At 38.9% G+C, this 21,534-nt stretch overlaps 1 protein-coding gene across 2 annotated transcripts in view; it reads left to right on the top strand.

Annotated features, from left to right (window-relative positions):
• Nucleotides 1-21,534, top strand: part of NUP133 (nucleoporin 133) — a 57,235-nt gene that overhangs the window by 31,406 nt on the left and 4,295 nt on the right. For both annotated transcript variants that reach the window (XM_029245842.1, XM_029245843.1), the window contains 11 exons: nt 547-771; nt 3,961-4,083; nt 4,658-4,757; nt 5,325-5,576; nt 6,218-6,351; nt 8,709-8,867; nt 14,840-14,975; nt 16,559-16,677; nt 18,219-18,299; nt 19,043-19,107; nt 20,400-20,488. In XM_029245842.1, the coding sequence (XP_029101675.1) occupies nt 547-771; nt 3,961-4,083; nt 4,658-4,757; nt 5,325-5,576; nt 6,218-6,351; nt 8,709-8,867; nt 14,840-14,975; nt 16,559-16,677; nt 18,219-18,299; nt 19,043-19,107; nt 20,400-20,488 (1,483 nt within the window). The remainder of the gene's footprint in view (nt 1-546; nt 772-3,960; nt 4,084-4,657; nt 4,758-5,324; nt 5,577-6,217; nt 6,352-8,708; nt 8,868-14,839; nt 14,976-16,558; nt 16,678-18,218; nt 18,300-19,042; nt 19,108-20,399; nt 20,489-21,534) is intronic.

Genomic DNA, 21,534 nt, shown 5'->3' with positions numbered 1-21,534 from the left:
AAAATGTACAACTGGGTACTTGTATCTAAGAAAATAATTCTGAATATAAAACTCTCCTCCTCAAGCCAGAAATGGGCATCAAGCAAATCAGAGGCAGCTGATGCAAAGGGTCAGAGACACCCCCCCACACCCTCCCCATGGCTTTAGGGTTCTGGAAGGTGGAGGCTGCTGAGTTTCTAGTTCTGAAGGTCTGGAGTCTAGGGGAGTTGATCAATGTAGCTAGAAAAGAACAATTTTATGATTTTGATAACCATAAACAATCATTTGAGGAATAAGGTAGGTAGAGACAACAGTAGTTGACCCTAATCTTAGAACAGGAATGTCTGTACTTTCTTACAGGTGTAAATGGCCCTGGCTGAAGAGAGAGAGAGAGAGAGAGAGAGAGAGAGTTAGGAACAGCCCCAAAGACCAATGGACGGAGGTCTTTCTGGGGGAGGATGGGGCCAGCATCTCTGTACCCAGTGAGCTGCTGGTGGAAATGTGACTGCGTTCTTCTGTATGTTACTGTGAATGCTTTCTAAGAACATGTGTTCGTCTTGTCTCAAGGTCGGCTTGTTTGGACGTCTCGGCACTTTTCCAGTGAGAGGGCTGCCGATGGCCACACGGCTGCTGCTCTGTGAACACGCTGAGAAGCTGGCCGCCGCCATCGTCCTCAAGAACCACCACTCGAGGCTTTCCGACCTTGTCAACACAGCAATACTGATGGCCTTAAACAAGAGGGACTGCGACATCCCGTGCAACCTGACTCCCGCAGACGTCTTCTTCAGAGAGGTGAGACAAGACCCGTCCTCCCCTTAGTGCGGCTCTGGAGTGCTGTGCCATTTACAGAACGGGCCCCCGGTGAGGAAAGGATTGAGAACAAAAGATGTCATTGAAGTTTTAAATTGGACTCCATGTTTTCTGGGTAAATTATCCCTCAAAAGTATCACTCATTTATCGCTTTCCCTGTAAGTTAGGGCTTGTAAAGATGACTACAAAGTCTTCCCTATCACGTCTGGATGTTTTCCTTGTGTTTCTCCACACCACGTCTTGACTCTGCCCCAGAGGGCATCTCCGTGGTGGGCTCCCCTGTCCCCCAGCTTCTGTTGTTTTGATGAAGGTGCAGCACCATCAGGTCAGAGCTTGGAGCCTGTCGTCCCCAGCTTCCTTCCTTGCTGCTTCCACCTGTTTGCTGTGCCTGCTGTCAGACCAGGCTCCTCTCAGGCCGCCCTCTCCGCCCCTCCAGCGACTGCTCTGTCCCAGTTCCCCTTCAGGCCTGGACCTAATTGTGGCTCCCCATCTTGCTAGCCCGGGGCTGCACCATCCCGCCTTGGTCCCCTGACTCCTGCCCACATCTTTGTAAACAGTCCCTTCACTAAACTCTCCTCAACTGCCTGCTGGGATCCTGCTCTACACCTCACTTTTAAAGTCAGATTTAGAGGAAAAGAAAAACCTGCTGTAAACTTGGGAGGGAGAAAAGATGAAGGTGCTGGCCAGCTGGTGGCAGCTGGGCACTGGTCAGAGCACACAGCTCTGGTACCTGAGTGATACCTCGCAACCTCATGAAAGGCAGGGCTGACTTTCCCGTCTCCCTTTACAGGTGTTGACGCCAAGACCCAGGGGCCGGTTGACTCAGCTGAGACCACAGACCCTGGCTCTGAGCCACCATTCAGCAGGCTGTTCTGGGTGTGCTAGTCAGTTGCTTCAGGAGTTTGTAGTCCTTCACTAGGGCTGTTCCTTCTCCCTTTGTGGCGTTATCTGAGTTTAGAAACAGTGCTAGCTCTTCCCCCAGCTCTGTGGAATTTGGAATTGTTTTTTGCATTTGGGAAGTTTTTCTGTTTGGTGCCTCTAATTTTATCTCCTTCCTCGTGCAGTCCGGCTGTCATCTAGCATCTAACAGCCTGTGCCAAGGGTCTCTTCTACTCTGAATATTTGATGTACTGCAACCAAAAATAAGACACTGAACTATGTTCAGTTCTGTAGACTCCGTAAATGTATTTAGTTTGAAGAAGGCCTCATTTTTATACATTTGGGCTTTTTTTCTAGGGAATGTAAGGCAAAGCACTTTTCTGTTTTATTTTGTTTTTTAATCAAGTATACCTGAAATCTGAATGAAAAAAAAGAAAGACAGTTCACCTCAAATTTCATGATCTAACCAAACTGTTGTCATTTTTGTGTCCTTTTTTGTCTTTATTCATACATAATTTTACATGATAAAGTTTTTGTTTTTCTTATTTAATTATTAATGACAAATTGAGTTGAGCAAGAGCCTGGTTGCTTTTTCTGCTTTGGGATCAAAGTGCAAAGCATACTAGTTAATTATGTATAGGTACATTTTTCCAATTAACTGGAAAAAACATAGGGTCTGGAAGTTATCAGTTGGATGAATACATAATTCATGAGTAGCACCGTAGGAATATGATAGGAAAAAAGAAAAACTAAAAATGTGATTGGTTCCTCAAAAGAATGCTCCATATGGAAGATAGTAATGTTTAAGACTGTTTACATCACCATTTATTTTAATTTCTCTTTACATTTACTGGTCTTAAGCTTCCTTTGGGTGAAGTTCTAAAGGTCCTCCCACATGGCATAACCATAATAAAAAGAGGGAGCTGAAGAGGTATGCATGTGTTTAGTGAAAAAATATGTATCAATTTTTTTTTTCTTTTTACCTGTCCATCCACTTGGGAGTGGTAAATTACATTACAAACAGGTATGCATTTTAAGAGAAGAGCTGGATAACCCAAGTCAGGCTCTGATTGGTGGGCTGTGTAGGGGAGATGTGATCTCACAACCCTGGATAGAAGGTAAAATAATACAGACTCTGCTTGAGGGTTGACCCTCCACCTGTAGCCAGTCTGGAAGGAGCCCCCGCACCTCCTGGGGCTCTATAAAATGAGATAACTGCTTCAGAACAGGCCCTCAGCAGTGTTGGTACAGCTTATGACCAATGTCTGAAACCACTGAACATGTAACTCATGTGGTAAGGCTGTCTAGCAAGTGTCTTGGGATTTTATTTGCTTTTATATTATTTCGTGCCTTTTATATCACATATGCATTATCTTTTTCACATTAACAGTGTAAAAAATTCTTACAAATTCAACGTGCCAGAGGTTTCCTGCTAGGGCTGTTAGGATGCCTTTGACTGACATCAGAAATACTAAAGGAAGAAGAGTGATTTTGTTTGGGCTCCATTGTGCATGTGTTTATGAATCTTTCGTTCAACTAGTTTGTAAGTTCCTTGAGGGCAGCAAATCTAATTTCCATTTCTTCTTATCTCTGAGCACCCAATGCTATGCAAACTCTAAATGCCAAGTAAATATCCACTTGATAAATAAAGGGGGAAAAGCTTATCTGGGGGCTGACACTGGAAACAAGTGTTTCAGTGCTTAACATTTTTGCACAGTTACCTTCATGTGTTAATTAATGACAAAAAATAGAACAGTTACAAGTTATGTATTTAGTTAGTTTCTGTGTAGCTACTGCTGTTCTACAAACATTTCTATTATGTCTAAAGAAAAGAAGTTCTTCAAAGAAAGAAATTAGCAACTTCATTGGTTGGATAAGTATTTTAATCCATTAGTTCATTCGTTTAATTCATTACTTTGGGGTCTCGCATTGTTATGTGACATCATTTGTAGCCTAGTACTATTTAAAGGTGGCATTGAGCCCTCATAGCTATAATAAACAAATATTTCAGTTACTTGATATTTAAATAAAAAACCTACCGGCTACCAATCCAGATTGCTTATTTATCAGACTTATTTATCAGTTATTTGCGCTCTCCACCTTTTAAAAGTTAGGAGATTCTAACTTTTCTTGGCTTTTAAATTTGTTTTCATCACTGACTGTCCCTTTGACTACTGAGCAGAGGGTGTGACTTAGTGAGGAAAGCCTGCTGAGTCGATTCCAGGCAGCTGTAAGCGTGGCACATCGGCATGGTCTCTGTTCCTAGTAGGTACCGTCTCTGTCCTTCCTCAGGTGTCCCAGGTAGATAGCGTCTGGGAGTGCTTACTGGAGCACGAGGAGCAAGTCTTGAAGGACACGGCCTTGGAGCCAGTTGAATGGGCGGAGGCGGCGATCAGTGTGAACAGTATTCTCAAGGTACGCACGCATGCTGAAGATACCAGCAACTCAAAGCCCAGGCTGTGGATGGAGGAGGAAGTGGTCTCCATGTTCCTACTTTGCATCACCAGTGATCCATAATGGTTTAGGTATTCGTTCATTCCAAAAAGTTAGGAAAACCTCAGTCATTTTATCAGTCAGTTAATACACATCTGAGTGTTTGCCTTGTGCATGTTAGAAGTTTCTATTTGGTAGAATAAACCTTTTATTTGGAGAAGACATGTATATCATTGCAAAGGTATTAATGTTACTGTAACTGTCTGCTTTTTAATTACACAAAAGCACACTACTTATATTATTGATTAAAATGTTTCATTTAATTTTAGCTCATGGATTTTATAGTAATTGTCTTCCTAGTTCGGTTACCATAGTTCTCTAAAACTGAAGTTAAACTGTAGAGTAAAACAAATTTCAAATGCAGAAAGAATCAAAAAGTAGTCCAACAGGTCTGTGCCGAGTAATTTTTTGTAATAATAGACTTGATGTTTCAGATTATCTTAGAGATCCTGGGATCCCTTGCTTCCTGCATGTGATAACACATTTCATTTTCCAGGACATGCTGCAAGCTGCTAGTCATTATCGACAAAATAGAAACTCCTTGTATAGAAGAGAAGAGCCAGTAGAAAAAGAACCTGAGTATATTCCGTGGACAGGTGAGATTGCAAGCACTGTGCCCAAATATACTGATTCATTAGCAGTTGATCAAAATATATTTCTAATGGTCTGTTATTTTCAGAAGCCATATTGTTCTCCTAGTGCAAGTTTGTGAGTGAAATGAAAAATAACATAAGTGCCATCTCCAAGATGAGTAGTTCTTACGAAAATCACTTTATTGCCTTGGAATAATTTGTAGATCTCTCTGTAACTCATTTTTTTAAACTGGTACTCACGCATCTACTAGGTTTTAGTACGTATAGTTATTCATAGCAGCAGGCCCTGGATGTACTGACTGTATTTTTTGTTGATTTAATACAAGAAAATAAGTGGAGTAGCATTAAAGGAATTTAGAAGGAAGAAGAATCATGTTTACCTGGCTCTGCTGAGGCCGTCCTCATAGAGAAGATGGGTTTGAGCAGGACATAGAAAAGTATCAGCTGACCTCCTATTTGATTTCTTTTTCCATCCATCAAGGCTGACGGGATATAATTTTTAGGCAGTTGGTCTTTCCCGTAGCCATTATGGAATCCTTACTTGTCATATTATTTTGTGTGATTTTACAGCAACGAGTGGTCCTGCCGGCATTCGAACAGCAATAGTGCGCCAGCATGGGATTGTCCTGAAAATGGTTTATCCTCAGGCGGATAGCAACCTCCGAAACATTCTGACAGAGCAGCTGGTAGCACTGATTGATTGCTTCCTGGATGGTTATGTTTCTCAGCTCAAGTCTGTGGACAGATCCAGTGATCAAGAAAGATATAACAATCTGGAAATGGAATACCTGCAGAAAAGATCAGATCTCTTATCTCCGCTTCGTAAGTGCCTGATATTTAGTGAGGGCTGTGGGTCTTGAGTCTGCAGAACAGATGTAGGAGCCAAATCATTCACGCAATGTGTTATGCAGTGTAATGTCGTTAACCCAGCTGTAGCTCAGAGCTTAAAGCAGAGCTTTCCTGTGTACAGCTTTCTGTGTTCGTTTATTCAGCCTCGTTGTCATTACTTACCAGGTAACAAGTGTCCTAGATGGTGTTAAAGATGATTTAAAAATAAATGAATTAACAGCATGTGGAGACTGCTTACCATCTCAGACCTTCACAGGAACAGCTAGACTGCAGGGTAGAGCAGACAAGGGTCGTTCCACGGTGTGGAGAGGTGGTACGGCTCTTCAGAGGAGGACACGAGACAGTCACAGCCAGGATTCAGAGAAGAAGCTTGTCTTGCTACATGAAGGAAGGGGATAGCATCTTAGGTGGGCAGTGATGAAGCAAGGGACTGAATTTACATCTTTAATGAGTTTATATGGATTATGAAACTAAATGCCAGTAACTGGAAAGGTTTCTATTAATTAACTTTAGTATATAATATGAATAAAGGTAAAATTTCAAGGAATATTTTTTTTATTACATATTAAGTTTTCGCTAACAGGATTTTTTTCCATCTGTTCTCATTTCCATAGTCACACTAGGCCAGTACCCATGGGCTGCTTCATTAGCAGAAAAATACTGTGACTTTGATATCTTAGTACAAATGTGTGAGCAGACTGACAACCAGGCCAGACTGCAGCGCTACATGACCCAGTTTGCTGACCAGGTAATGAGCCCTGGGGGTATAGGCAGTGGACCCTGTAAGAAGACTTTACCATTTCAAATCTTACTTGGGGTTTTTGGAAGATGATACAGTCTTTTTGCAGATTACCAGACACTAATTTGTACATTATGTTTCTTTGTAAATAGGTAGACAATTCTTTATATATAAATATTACTGACGGATTCTTTGACCTCTGAAAAAGATGTTAAGACTTTTATTTCTATTCTTATATTTTCAGTTATAATTAAAAGTACTTAGGGATACGGATATTGCTAGAGTTCTAAAGTTTGAGTAGAAGATCTTGGGAGCATGGGATGCTACTTTTAGAGAGCTCAGATTTCCATACACCTAAGATTCTTGTTTTCCTTCTTTGACATGCTTCCTGTTTTTGTTTTTTTACGCTTACTATTTTTTTTTAAAGTTCGCATTGTGACACTATTTAGGTACATTTAAGTTGTTCCTTAAAGCCAGTCTATTCAGTCAGTTGATCTTTATGTAAAACCTGATTTTTTTTCTTACTATAAAGGTAACATTGTATAAAATTCAGGAAACCACTATAAACAAAAAGGAAGATTAAAAAATCGTTCATAATTCTACCACCCAGAGAGAACCCTTTTTAACATTTGGTTTTATTCTTCTAGTCTTTTTACTCTACCAAACGTGTTTCGTTAACTGCTTATTTCACTTAATACATAACAGACATTTGTCCATATCATTAACTATTAAACAACCACATTTTTAATGTTGTTATGGTATTTCATGGACTGGATGTAACTTATTTGATCAGTACTTGATTGCTGGACATGGCTTATCTCGTATTTCACAGTAGTGCTGAAGTAAGTACTTTGTGCCCATCATAATTTTTATTCCTTTTAAGGATTCTTATTCTCCGTTGATATTTTCCATCCTTTTGTGCTTTGTTCCTTTTATTTTCTTTAATATGTTTACTAGTTATTTTAAGTCCTTTTGTGCTGATTCCAAAATGATCATTCTTAGGTCTGCTTCTGCTGCCTGCATATTCATATTTTTCTGCTTCTTATGTCTTACAACTTAAAAAATATATATTTATTTATTTTTATTTTGGCTGTGCCGGGTCTTAGTTGAGGCACATGGGATCTTTGTTGTGGTATGCAGGATCTTTTTTTTTTTTTTAGTTGCGGCATGCGGACTCTTAGTTGTGGCATGCATGTGGGATCTGGTTCCCCGACCAGGGATTGAACCTGGGCCCCCTGCATTGGGAGCATGGAGTCTTACCCACTGGACCACAAGGGAAGTCCCTTGCAATTTTTTAAATTGTATTTTGGACATTGTGTATAAAAGAACCGTAAAGACGGAAATCAATGCTGTTCTTTCCCCTGGGAGACAGGTAAGATGAGCGGCAGATCACTCAATACATCAAGAATAGAGGTGGGTCAGGGCTTGACTGCAGCTTCCGTTAAATTCATTCATTTCTGGTTTCAGATGTCTTATGGGGCTGGTGTGTTCCTTGCAGAATTCCCCCTTTAGTGGAAATATCTCTTAAGTACTGTGAGACTGCAGGACACTTTTGTCTTCCTTTCCAGCCCAGCCTCACACCACCCCAGCATCCAGCAAACGTCCTGTGGGGAAACTGGATATGCCTCTCTAGATTCTGATTTATTGTGCCAGCCCACATGGACACGTGGCACCCAGTTCTGCCCCTGAGAATCTTTCATTCTGGAAGGATAGCGTCTCAGTACCGTCCAGTGGAACTTTCTGTGGTAATGGAGATCTTGCCCATATGTGCTGTCGCAAATGGAGTCTCTGACCACAGATGGCCTTCAAGTACTTGAAATGTGACTGGTGTCTCTGAGGGACTGAATTTTACATTTTAGATTAAGTTTAAGCAACTACATGTGACCGGTGACTGCCATATTATTGGACAGCGCACATCTGTGTGACCCTGAGCGAGATCCCCTTTCTGGATCTGAATGGCCTCATTTGTTAAATGAGGTGATTTGAGGACCCTACAATGCAGGAAATGAGTGTTTAAAACTGGATTTCTATTCTGGAGTCTAAGACCTTTGGGAGAAATTTAATACTTTATTATCAGAAATTTTTTTTTTTTTTTTTTTTTTTTTTTTGGCGCTATGCGGGCCTCTCACTGTTGTGGCCTCTCCCGTTGCGGAGCACAGGCTCCAGACACACAGACTCAGCGGCCATGGCTCACGGGCCCAGCCGCTCCGCGGCATTTGGGATCTTCCCGGACCGGGGCACGAACCCGCGTCCCCTGCATCGGCAGGCGGACTCTCAACCACTGCGCCACCAAGGAAGCCCCAGAAATGTAGTTTTAAAAACTGTATTACTATATATTCTTGAATTCTTGGCTTTGTTCTTTATAGAATTTTTCAGACTTTCTCTTCCGTTGGTATCTGGAGAAAGGAAAGCGAGGCAAATTATTATCTCAGCCTATTTCTCAGCACGGACAGTTGGCCAATTTTTTGCAAGCTCATGAACATCTCAGCTGGTTACATGAAATTAACAGCCAAGAATTAGAAAAGGTAAGAAGGATTCAGTTATATGGAGCAGATTTAGGCAATTTTTTGTTTAGTTTTAACTAGTTTAGTTTTTTGTAGTTAAATACTACTTATGGATTTTTTAAAAATGTATATCTCCTATTCTCTCACATAATTTGATAAAAGCATTTTTCATTTATGATGGTACTGCCATTACTTGTTATATCTCAGTTAAAAAAAATGAAGACTATTGTGATTTGACTGTTACTACAGTAAAATAAAGCACAAAAACTTTAACACATAATTAGCAGTTATTGGCCTTTTTTTGTAATGAGTATTTTCTTGTAATAAAAATGTTCAAATTATCAGTAAAAAGAGTACATGAATTAAAGTTTGTCCTTGACAGGGTATTGACGTGAGAGCAAATGTTGGGTTTTTTGGGGGTTTTTTTGGCTAGGCTCCTGTTACAGCCCTTTTTTTTCTTTAACTGGGGTATAGTTGTTTTACAACGTTGTGTTAGTTTCTACTTTACAGCAAAGTGGAGTTCCCTGTGCTATACAGCAGGTTCTTACTAGTTACCTATTTTATACATGTGAGTGTATATACGTCAATCCTAATCTCCCAGTTCATCCCACCCCCCACTCCCTACCCCCCACTTTCCCCACTTGGTGTCCATACGTTTCTTCTCTACATCTGTGTCTCTGTCTCTGCCTTGCACACGGGTTCATCTGTACCATTTTTCTAGATTCCACATATATGCATTAATATATGATATTTGTTTTTCTCTTTCTGATTTCACTCTGTACGACCATATCTAGGTCCATCCACATCTCTACAAAAGACCTAATTTCATTCCTTTTTATGGCTGAGTAATATTCCATTGTATATATGTACCATATCTTTTTTTTCCATTCGTCTGTTGATGGACATTTAGGTTGCCTCCATGACCTGGCTATTGTAAATAGTGCTGCAGTGAACAATGGGGTGCATGTCTCTTTTTGAATTACGGTTTTCTCTGGGTATATGCCCAGTAGTGGGATTGCAGTAGTGGGATTGCTGGGTCATATAGTAGTTCTATTTTTAGTTTTTTAAGGAACCTCCATACTGTTCTCCATAATGGCTGTATCAATTTACATTCCCACCAACAGTGCAAGAGGGTTGCCTTTTCTCCACACCCTCTCCAGCATTTATTGTTTAGATTTTCCGATGATGCCCATTCTAACCAGTGTAAGGTGATACCTCATTGTAGTTTTGCATTTCTCTAGTTAACCATGTTGAGCAGCTTTTCATGTGCTCTTGGCCATCTGTATGTCTCCTTCGGAGAAATGTCTATTTAGGTCTTCTGCCCATTTTTTTATTAGGTCGTTTGTTTTTTTGATATTGAGCTGTTTATATATTTTGGAGGTTAATCCTTTGTCCGTTGATTCATTTGTAGATATTTTCTCCCATTCTGACATTTGTCTTTTCGTCTTGTTTATAGTTTCCTTTGTTGTGCAAAAGCTTTGAAGTTTCACTAGGTCCCATTTGTTTATTTTTGTTTTTATTTCCATGACTCTAGGAGGTGGGTCAAAAAAGATCTTGCTGTGATTTATGTCAAAAAGTGTTCTTCCTATGTTTTCCTCTAAGATTTTTATAGTGTCTGGTCTTACATTTATGTCTTCAATCCTTTTTTTTTTTTTTTTTTTGCGGTACGCGGGCCTCTCACTGTTGTGGACTCTCCTGTTGCGGAGCACAGGCTCCGGACGCGCAGGCTCAGTGGCCATGGCTCACGGGCCTAGCCGCTCTGTGGCATGTGGGATCCTCCCGGACCGGGGCACGAACCCATGTCTCCTGCATCGGCAGGTGGACTCTCAACCACTGCGCCACCAGGGAAGCCCTTCAATCCATTTTGAGTTTATTTTTGTGTATGGTGTTAGGGAGTGTTCTAATTTCATTCCTTTGCGTGTAGCTATCCAGTTTTCCCAGTTTTCCTTCTCTTACTGAAGAGACTGTCTTTTCTCCATTGTATATCCTTGCCTCCTTTGTCATAGATTCGTTGACCACAGGAGCATGGGTTTATCTCTGGGCTTTCTATCCTGTTCCATTAACCTATATTACTGTTTTTGTGCCAGTACCGTATTGTCTTGATTACTGTAGCTTTGTAGTATAGTCTGAAGTCAGGGAGTCTGATTCCTCCAACTCTGTTTTTTTTCCTCAAGAATGCTTTAGCTATTCGGGCTCTTCTGTGTCTCCGTACAAATTTTAAGATTTTTAGTTCTAGTTCTGTCAAAAATGCCATTAGTAATTTGATAGGGATTGCATTGAATCTGTAGATTGCTATGTTGATTCTTCCAATCCAAGAACATGTTGATTCTTCCAATCCAAGAACATGTATATCTCTCCATCTCTTTGTGTCATCTTTGATTTCTTTCATCAGTGTCTTACAGTTTTCTGAGTATAGATCTTTTACCCCCTAGGTAGATTTATTCCTAGGTGTTTTATTCTTTTTGCTGCAGTGGGATTGTTTCCTTAATTTCTCTTTCTGATCTTTCACACTTAGCATATAGGAATGCAGGAGATTTCTGTGCGTTAATTTTGTATCCTGCAACTTTACCAAATTCATTGATGAGCTCTAGTAGTTTTCTGGTGGCATCTTTAGGATTTTCTATTTATAATATCATGACATCTGCAAACAGTGACAGTTTTACTTCTTCTCTTCCAATTTGTATTCCTTTTATTTCTTTTTTTCTCTGACTGCCGTGGCTAGGACTTTCAAAACTATGTTGAATAGTAGTGGCGAGAGTGGACATCCTTGTCTTGTTCCTGAATCTTAGAGGAAATGCTTTCAGTTTTTCACATTGAGAATGATGTTTGCTGTGGGTTTGTCATATATGGCCTTTATTATGTTGAGGTAGATTCCCTCTATGCCCACTTTCTGGAGAGTTTTTATCATAAATGGGTGTTGAATTTTGTCAAAAGCTTTTTCTGCATCTACTGAGATGATCTTTATTCTTCAATTTGTTAATATGGTGTATCACACTGATTGATTTGCATATATTGAAGAATCCTTGAATCCCTGGGATAAATGCCACTTGGTCATGGTGTATGATCCTTTTAATGTGTTGTTGGATTCTGTTTGCTAGTATTTTGTTGAGGATTTTTGCATCTATATTCATCAGTGATATTGGTCTGTAATTTTCTTGTTTTGTAGTATCTTTGTCTGGTTTTGGTATCAGGGTGATGGTGGCCTTACAGAATGAGTTTGGGAGTGTTCCTTCCTCTGCAATTTTTGGGAAGAGTTTGAGAAGGATGAGCGTTAGCTCATCTCTAAATGTTTGATAGAATTCACCTGTGAAGCCATCTGGTCCTGGACTTTTGTTTGTTGGAAGATTTTTAATCATACTTTCAATTTCATTACTTGTGATTGGTCTGTTCCTATTTTCTGTTTCTTCCTGGAAGAAATAGAATGGAAGCTTATACCTTTCTAAACATTTGTCCATTTCTTCCAGGTTGTCATTTTTATTGGCATAGCATTGCTTGTAGTAGTCTCTTAGGATGCTTTGTATTTCTGCAGTGTCTGTTTTAACTTCTCCTTTTTCATTTCTAATTTTATTGATTTGAGTCCTCTCCCTCTTTTTCTTGATGAGTCTAGCAAATGGTTTATCAATTTTGTTTATCTTCTCAAAGAACCAGCTTTTAGTTTTATTAATCTTTGGTGTTGTTTTCTTTGTTTCTATTTCATTTGTTTCTGCTCTGATCTTTATGATTTCTTTCTTTCTACTAACTTTTCTTTTTCTTCTTCTTTCTCTAGTTCCTTTAGGTGTAAGGTTAGATTGTTCATTTGAGACTTTTCTTGTTTCTTGAGGTAGGCTTGTATAGCTATAAACTTCCCTCTTAGAACTGTTTTTGCTGCGTCCCATAGGTTTTGGGTCGTCGTGTTTTCATTGTCACTTGTCTCTAGGTATTTCTCGATTTCCTCTTTGATTTCTGCAGTAATCTCTTGGTTATTTAGTAATGTATTGTTTAGCCTCCATGTGTTTGTGTGTTTTACGTTTTTTTCCCTGTAATCGATTTCTAATCTCATAGCATTGTGGTTGGGACAGATGTTTGATATGATTTCAGTTTCCTTAAATTTACCAAGGCTTGATTTGTGACCCAAGATGTGATCTGTCTTGGAGAATGTTCCGTGTGCACTTGAAAAGAAAGTGTAATCTGCTGTGTTTGGGTGGAATGTCCTGTAAATATCAATTAAATCTATCTGATCTATTGTGTCTTTTAAAGCTTCTGTTTCCTTATTTTTTTTCATTTTGGGTGATCTGTCCATTGGTGTAAGTGAGGTGTTAATGTCCCCCAATATTATTGTGTTACTGTCGATTTCCTTTTTATAGCTATTAGCAGTTGCCTTATGTATTGAGGTGCTCCTATGTTAGGTGCATATATATTTATAATTGTTACACCTTCTTCTTGGATTGATCCCTTGATCATTATGTAGTGTCCTTCCTTGTCTCTTGTAACATTCTTTATTTTAAAGTCTATTTTATCTGATATGAGTATAGCTACTCCAGCTTTCTTTTGATTTCCATTTGCATGGAATATCTTTTTCCATCCCCTCACTTTCAGTCTGTATGTGTCCCTAGGTCTGAAGTGGGTCTTTTGTAGACAGCATATATATGGGTCTTGTTTTTGTATCCATTCAGCGAGCCTGTGTCTTTTGGTTGGAGCATTTAGTCCATTCACGTTTAAGGTAATTATCAATATGTATGGTCCTATTACCATTTTCTTAATTGTTTTGGGTTTGTTTGTGTAGGTCCTTTTCTTCTCTTGTGTTTTCTGCTTAGAGAAGTTCCTTTAGCATTTGTTGTAGTGCTGGTCTGGTGGTGCTGAATTCTCTTACCTTTTGCTTGTCCGTAAAGCTTGTGATTTCTCCATCGAACCTGAATGAGGTCCTTGCTGGGTAGAGTATTCTTGGTTGTAGGTTCTTCCCTTTCACCACTTTAAATATATCATACCACTCCCTTCTGGCTTGTAGAGTTTCTGCTGAGTAGTTAGCTGTTAGCCTTATGGGAGTTCCCTTATATGTTATTTGTCATTTTTCCATTGTTGCTTTTAATAATTTTTCTTTGTCTTTAGTTTTTGTCAGTTTGATTACTGTGTCTTGGTGTGTTTCTCCTTGGATTTATCCTGCCTGGGACTCTCTGCACTTCTTGGACTTGGGTGGCTATTTCTCTTCCCCTGTTAGGGAAGTTTTTGACTATAATCTCTTCAAATATTTTCTCTGGTCCTTTCTCTCTCTCTTCTTCTGGGACCCCTATAATGCGAATGTTGATGTGTTTAATGTTGTCCCAGAGGTCTGTTAGGCTGTCTTCATTTCTTTTCATTCTTTTTTCTTTATTCTGTTCCATGGCAATGATTCCCACCGTTCTGTCTTCCAGGTCACTTATCCGTTCTTCTGCCTCAGTTACTCTGTATTGATTCCTTCTACTGTAGTTTTCATTTCAGTTATTGTAGTATTTATCTCTGTTTTTTGTTCTTTAACTCTTCTAGGTCTTTGTTAAACATTTCTCGCATCTTCTTGATCCTTGCCTCCATTCTTTTTCCAAGGTCCTGGATCATCTTCACTATCATTATTCTGAATTCTTTTTCTGGAAGGTTGCCTATCTCCACTTCATTTAGTTGTTTTTCTGGGGTTTTGTCTTGTTGCTTCATCTGGGACATAGTCCTCTGTCTTTTCATTTTGTCTGTCTTTCTGAGACTGAGGTTTTCATTCTGTGAGCTGCAGAATTGTAGTTCTTCTTGCTTCTGAGAGCAAATGTTTTATACATGTCTCTTTTCCCAGTAATTAGTGTGGGTGGCTGATACTTTATGTGTAATTACTCTCAGAGTATGGTACTCATCTGTTTTTAGGCTTGCTAGCAGTGACTTGATCTTTCATTGATACAGCTTGGGGGGAAACCAAGTTTGGGTTTTACTTAATCTTTATTGCAACTTGAATTAGTATCCAAGATTTTATCATAGTTTTCATATTTTGTTTATTGTAGGCTCATGCAACACTTCTGGGTTTGGCAAATATGGAAACTCGTTACTTTGCAAAGAAAAAAACCCTTCTTGGCTTGAGTAAATTGGCTGCATTAGCTTCAGACTTTCCAGAAGATACACTGCAAGGAAAAATTGAAGGTAAAATACAGTATTTGAACAAGAAGACATACAAATCAGTCATACTGTCAGTGTATTCTTAGAATGTGCTCTTGTTATCATTTAATGGGGTCCATTAGAAACAGGAGCCATCTCCTTTGAGAGGAGTGCTTTCTATTCAGTGTCCTTAGGCAATTACTCAGTTACATAATTAGGATTCTCTTTTTATGGAAAAGTAATTTGTGCCTTAAATAAGAATTCCTAAAGAGTAAATTCAAATGATTTGAACAGAGTACTCTGATTACACCCCTAGTGACTCATATGCTAAGAGCAAACTGCAAAGAAACTTGACGTTTACTCAGTGGGTTTGCTGTAGGTGGTGGTAATTCTGTAGTGGTGGTCTGCTGTAGGTGGTGGTTTGGGAGATTCTTCCTCATTCTTTTATTTTTAAACGCTAATAGTGCCTTTTGTTCTAGAGAAGTGTGTATATGTTCTGCAAGGCTGGCTGGTAGTCTGAAAGGGGAGCTGTATTTTAACCTGCCCACCAGAGTTAGATCATGTTAATCAAAATATCTTAACACAAGGCTTTATTATTGCTGGTTCCCCCCCAACTTCTGGTCATCACTTTGCATTTTGATCACTTCTTCTTAGCTTTTGCTTTCTTAGCACAATGAGAATACTTTCAGGTCTCAGTAATTTCCTACAGACTATTATCACAGTGTATCTAATTGAAGGGAGTAGATTTTTAAGAGATAACTTTCTATTGGTTATACAAGTTTAATTATGGAAATTAGTAAAGTATAGAAAAAACAACAACAACAAAATAAATTGTCTATAATCCCACTGCCCTAGAGATAATTATTGTTACTTTTTTAATCCTCCCAGTCTGTTTTCTTAGGTATGGAAATTGCACAAAACAGTTTTGTTTAATTTTTACAAGCTTGGGATCATGTGGAATGATGCCAGTATTTGAATGAGCATATCTGTGATTTAGTCACTCCATTTTGCTGTAACTGCTGTTAGCAAACAGTTCTCCGTCCTTTTTTCCTGCAGCCCAGCTCATTCTCGTGGGTGAAGCCAGGTTATGATAGTTTATGTAAATCAAAAGCCCCTGTCACCCTATCGTATGGCGATAAATAACCATTGCTGGGTAATAGGTCTGGTGCACAGTCCTCTGGCTTGTGTTTTTCCTGGCATGTACTCGTGGTGGCTTTTAAGTAGATCATTTCCCTTAGTGAATGAAATTATACTAGAAACTCTGGTAAAGTGAAAAGCAGTACTTTACAGAGTAACCTTAAAATGGCCTGAGAGACCTCAGATTTGGGGGACTTGTGCTTCTGAAATCCATCTGCTCTACAGTTGCTTCAATCGGTAGGTTTGTTTTCTTAGCTCTTCTCTCCCCTCCTAATATTTCTGGTTGCTGTGATAATCCACATGACTTGGATCAAACCCTGAATATTTGTAACATAACTAGGAATCAAGAATAAGCAGAATTAATAACATTCTAGGATCACTGAATTAGTGATGGGATTACCTTTAGAGCTGTTCCATTTCTTTTTAAATTTAGATTTGTTTATGACAGAGCAAAAGTGAATGTTTCCCCCTCCCCCTGTGTTGCCTCCTAGAAATGGCTGAGCAGGAGCGCTTCCTACTGCACCAGGAGACGCTGCCTGAACAGCTGCTGGCCGAGAAGCAGCTGAGTCTCAGTGCGATGCCGGTACTGACTGCACCACAGCTCATTGGCGTACGTGCTTTTCAAATCCCTGCACCACTTCGTAGCCTCAAAACCACCTCAGTGTTTCCTGGACCACGTAGTACAGCTCCTCAGAGTAGTCATCTCTCCATTTCTTATTTTCCTGGTCACTTTCCCCTGGAGTCAGGTGTCAGAAGCTGCTTAGGAGCAGGGTGCCAGTTAGCAGAAAGCAGTGGGTCAGCCTCTGCCCCCCATAGCTCTCTGCCTGTTCCTCAAGACGCTTATCCAGGCGACCAGAAGAAATTACTCCCATTGTGCTTTTCTAGTACAGGACAGATGTGTACCATGAGACATAGTTCAGGCTCTTCAAAAACAATGGTTTTAGGAACTGGATTTGCATAGCCTCTAAGTGCCATCGTCACCATTTCCCTCTGCAACATAGCACATTCCTGAGGACATAGCTAGATTAGGGGCTGCAACCCAGATACGGTAATTTTGTTGCTGTGCACACTTAATAGCCTTAATTCTGCTTCTCTCTTTTCCTTTCAAGAAAGCATTTCCAGTGCAAAAGCGGTGTCATAGAATCACCTTGAATTGCCCTAATTCTGTTACTAAGAAAGCAGACAATTCAAAAACTTCAGTATTTTAGTCATTATTAGTAACAGATTTCCTATCATTGAGCTCACAGCACCCTCTCCTGATAGAGCACATTTAATTTAAAAATCTAAAGGGCTGTTGCCTCTAAGACTCACCATTATTTTATGTATTGGTAAGAAGGAAAAAGTTGTCCAACTTTACCTTGATACTGAATCAATTTTAATACTACCTTCCAATTTCAGGGATGTTAACATTGTGGGGAAAAAAGGTTCAGAAACAGTGAAATAAAATATTGTTTTCAAGTGTTGTAAGACAATGACAACAAGTAGATAGCTTTTCTTCTGAAATGGTTTGAGTGTTGTCTTTGCTGTTAAAGGATTATATGCAGTATTTTAAAATGAAATTTGTTATAAATAATTTTTGGAAAAAGAAGTTAGGAAAAATTCAAATTGATATTGTTAATAAGGCAAGCATTTTTCTGATTATAAAGTTACGGGACATTTATGATCATATATAGTCAGCTGTGATCTACCCAATCAGGGGTAAGCATTGGTAACATATTGGTGTGTTTTGCTATCTCTTAAGTAAACTGTAGACCAACTGCATGCTTTCTCATAGGTCTCAATTTTTAAAACTATTGCAAGGGCAACATTTCAGAAGCATTATAGCCAGCTTTAAAAATGCAAGGGCAACTGTTTATTACAGAGTATGCTTGAAAGAGTACTGAAATGTATACTATCTTGAACTTATGAATATAAATTTACTGGCATTTTAGAAGTATATATACCAAGTTATACAAGTTAGTTACTGAGAATGAACATAGGTGTGTTTTAAAAGACAGTTTGCTGTGAGGTAGATGGAGTTTAATTTCCAAACGTGTTGCTGTTCTTTGCTATAAAGATACCTGTAGACGTGATGACTTCTCTGTAAATCTCTCCAGTCTTGGTTATATGAAGAGTTAAAATAATTCTCTACCTTATTTTAACTTGCCATAGCTGTATATCTGTGAAGAAAACAGAAGAGCTAATGAGTATGATTTCAAGAAAGCTTTGGACTTGCTTGAATATATTGATGAGGTAAGTAAAATCACTTGATGATCTCAGGCAAGGATCACAATTTGTGTATGATTTTCTGTAGAACTGAGTACATCTTGAAAATGTCTTAATTTTAAAAGACTCTCAAAAAAATAAAAGACTTTCTGGTTCAGCTACCCGTAACTCTTGGAATACATATAGCTCTTTAGAAAAGCTGTCAAGAGATCTCACCTCTTGATAATTCTCACACATTTCCAGGTGTCTTTTTCCCTGCACAAATAAAAAATGTTGCTTTTCAAGGTCCTGACATATTTTTTCTCTTTCATTTATTGAGTCGTTGTTAGTTTCTCAAACTGATATGCTGCTTGTCAATTTATTCTTCATAGTATTCACCCCAAGAGAAGCTGTTTCTCAGCCTTCTTTGAAAAAAAGATTATAATGATAATTCTGTAGGGTGAGTAGTCGGCCCTGCAATTGAAAGTAGTTTGGTAGATTATAAAGACAATAATATGTTGGCTTTTTTGTTACTCTGTTTAAAATCTTGACTCTCTCAAGCTTCTTGATAAAATCAGATTATCTCAGAATAATCGGAAACAAATTCACACAAAGTTAATAGTTTTACTCTTCTGAGTAGTATTAACGTCTCAAAGAAAGGGAAATTTTTTAAAATTATAAATTAAAGCATAATAATATTTATGTGGAATTAGGAATTGACATAACTCAAATTTAAGCATGTATTTTTTTAAATCAGGACGTAATGAGGATTTTTTTGTTTTGCTGTGAAGGAGGAAGATATAAATATAAATAATCTAAAACTGGAAATCCTTTGCAAAGCTCTTCAGAGAGATAAGTAAGTTCCCATAGTGTGAATATAAGACATGGTTTTGGAAAAGGACTCTTTAGGAAGATTATGATACCATACACATCAAATCGTTTTGTAACCTAATTGTATTGTAACGTATATTATAAAAATGTTAATGGTTTCATTAGCAATCCTAATTTTTTTATTCAATAATTAAGGAATAGCTTAAGGACTTGTGACCACTGATATAATTCTCTACTTTTGATTTTAAATTTTACACTGTCAGTTGGCACAGAAATGCGTATGTTCCTTATTTTCACAGAAGTTGGGCCAGTTCTGCCAAGAAAGACTTGAGGCTACAAATTTTTTTTTTTTGAATAAGAAGTTAGTACAGTTTGAGAACCAGTACCCTCTTCTAAGTTATTGCGACGTCTTTTTCACTGTAATCTCCCTACGTAGGAGGATTTCTGTCCACTGGAACGGTGGTATTAAGATTCAGTGGCAAAGAGGGACAGAATAATCAGCTGTAGAGGTGGATTTTTCCCACGGAAAGAATTTTAAAGAGAGCATGACTTGAGTGCTAAAAGCCTTCTCTACTCGGTTTTCCTTTTTCCTGTGGCTTTGAGAAATTGCAATGGAACTATTTTTACTAAAGCATTTCTTCCTTTAATCACTCCCAGATAGTTAAAATTGTTGTCAAATTTGGTCTTGGAGGTCATCCTCCGAAGCATCTAGCTCTGCCTGTTGGATTCTCCTTCCCAATCATAAAGGATGTATTATGTCATTTGACTGGAATACCTTGTCTTGGCTTCCTGATTAAACACTCTACGGTATCATGAGGGATATAGCCATTGATTACTACAAAGGAGTGGTTCTGTGGGTTTGTATTTCAGTAGTAGATAATCTCAGCTAGATAAAGAAAACTTTTTAGGTTACACCAGACACTGGTTGCCATTTTACTTTTATGAGAAACAGAATATAACATTCTTTAACTATCGCCTGTGCTCTGAAGGGCCATACTTTAGGGTCGTTACTAGGTTGTTACATATAGAATTTTCTTGGGAAAGATACCTCACTACTTGGTTTTGACATCAAATAAATGCTGGTTATATTGGGCAAATAGCTACCTGAGTATAGCATCTCGTATCTAATAGAGAGACTCTGGGTATATCCAACATTTAATAAAGCTCCTTTATTTAAATAGTTTTCAACAGTATCACAAAACTCAAGATTCTTCACCCCCTACAAACATCAAAACAAATCCACAATAGCAAACAAGTCATTTGTTTCAGATTATGGCCACAGTTCCATTTTCTCCTCACAGTGATTTTGTTTTCTAGCTGGTCCAGTTCAGATGGTAAAGATGATCCAATTGAAGTATCTAAAGACAGTATATTTGTGAAAATCTTACAGAAACTTTTAAAAGATGGTAAGTGGTTTGTTCATGTTGGAAATTAGTGTCACTCCTCAGTTTTAGAATCTTAGAATAATGGGGATTTGCCTAGGTGTCAAATGCCAGGGGGTTAAAATTAAACGGTATCATACTTAGAATTAGAGAAACTTGTTTAAAATAAAGGGAGGGCTCTTTCCTCCCCTACATGTTGGGGAGCTGTGTCATGGTGGAGTTGCCGTCTGCTTGGCCACTTAACTCTTGTGAAGATTGAAAACCTAAAATGTGACTTTTTTGGTATATCCCGTACTGAACTGGCCATACCACGCCTGAGAGCAAACTACAAAATGTTTTATCAATCCATTTCGGACATTAATACTATAAAATTAGTTTTAAGAACAAAATAAGGGGCTTCCCTGGTGGTCCAGTGGTTAAGACTTCACCTTCCAATGCAGGGGGTGCAGGTTCGATCCCTGGTTGGGGAGCTAAGATCCCACATGTTTCAGGGCCAAGAAACCAAAACATAAAACAGAAGCAATATTGTAACAAACTCAATAAAGACTTTAAAAATGGTCCTCATCAAAAAAAAAAAAAAAAAAAGAACAAAATAAAAGGAGACAGGAAGGGAGTATGTTTTGTATATGTTTTGTACCTAAGACAAGTGAGCAAAATTCCATTTGCTGATCGAGATGCAAGTAAGTAAAGAAGCGTTTATGGTTAAATGTTTATTATGAAGGGAGAAGATGAATTAGAGGGTACTTAACTTTAATATAACTGGAGGTTAATATATGGAGAAAGACTAGAGGTGAGAGATTTTCCACATTTTATACATGAAGACAAGTGTGGCTCATTTGTTGTAGAATTATTAAATCAAAATATATGATGATGGGCTTCCCTGGTGGCGCAGTGGTTGCGAGTCCGCCTGCCAATGCAGAGGACACGGGTTTGTGCCCCGGTCTGGGAAGAACCCACATGCTGCGGAGCGGCTGGGCCCGTGAGCCATGGCCGCTGAGCCTGCGCGTCCGGAGCCTGTGCTCTGCAACGGGAGAGGCCACAACAGTGAGAGGCCCGCGTACCGCAAAAAA

This window comes from Monodon monoceros, unplaced genomic scaffold (assembly GCF_005190385.1).
Source record: "Monodon monoceros isolate NGI ecotype Baffin Bay Population unplaced genomic scaffold, NGI_Narwhal_1 Super_Scaffold_4, whole genome shotgun sequence".
Classification (NCBI taxonomy): Eukaryota; Metazoa; Chordata; class Mammalia; order Artiodactyla; family Monodontidae; genus Monodon; species Monodon monoceros.
This window is presented reverse-complemented; position numbering and strand designations above follow the sequence as displayed.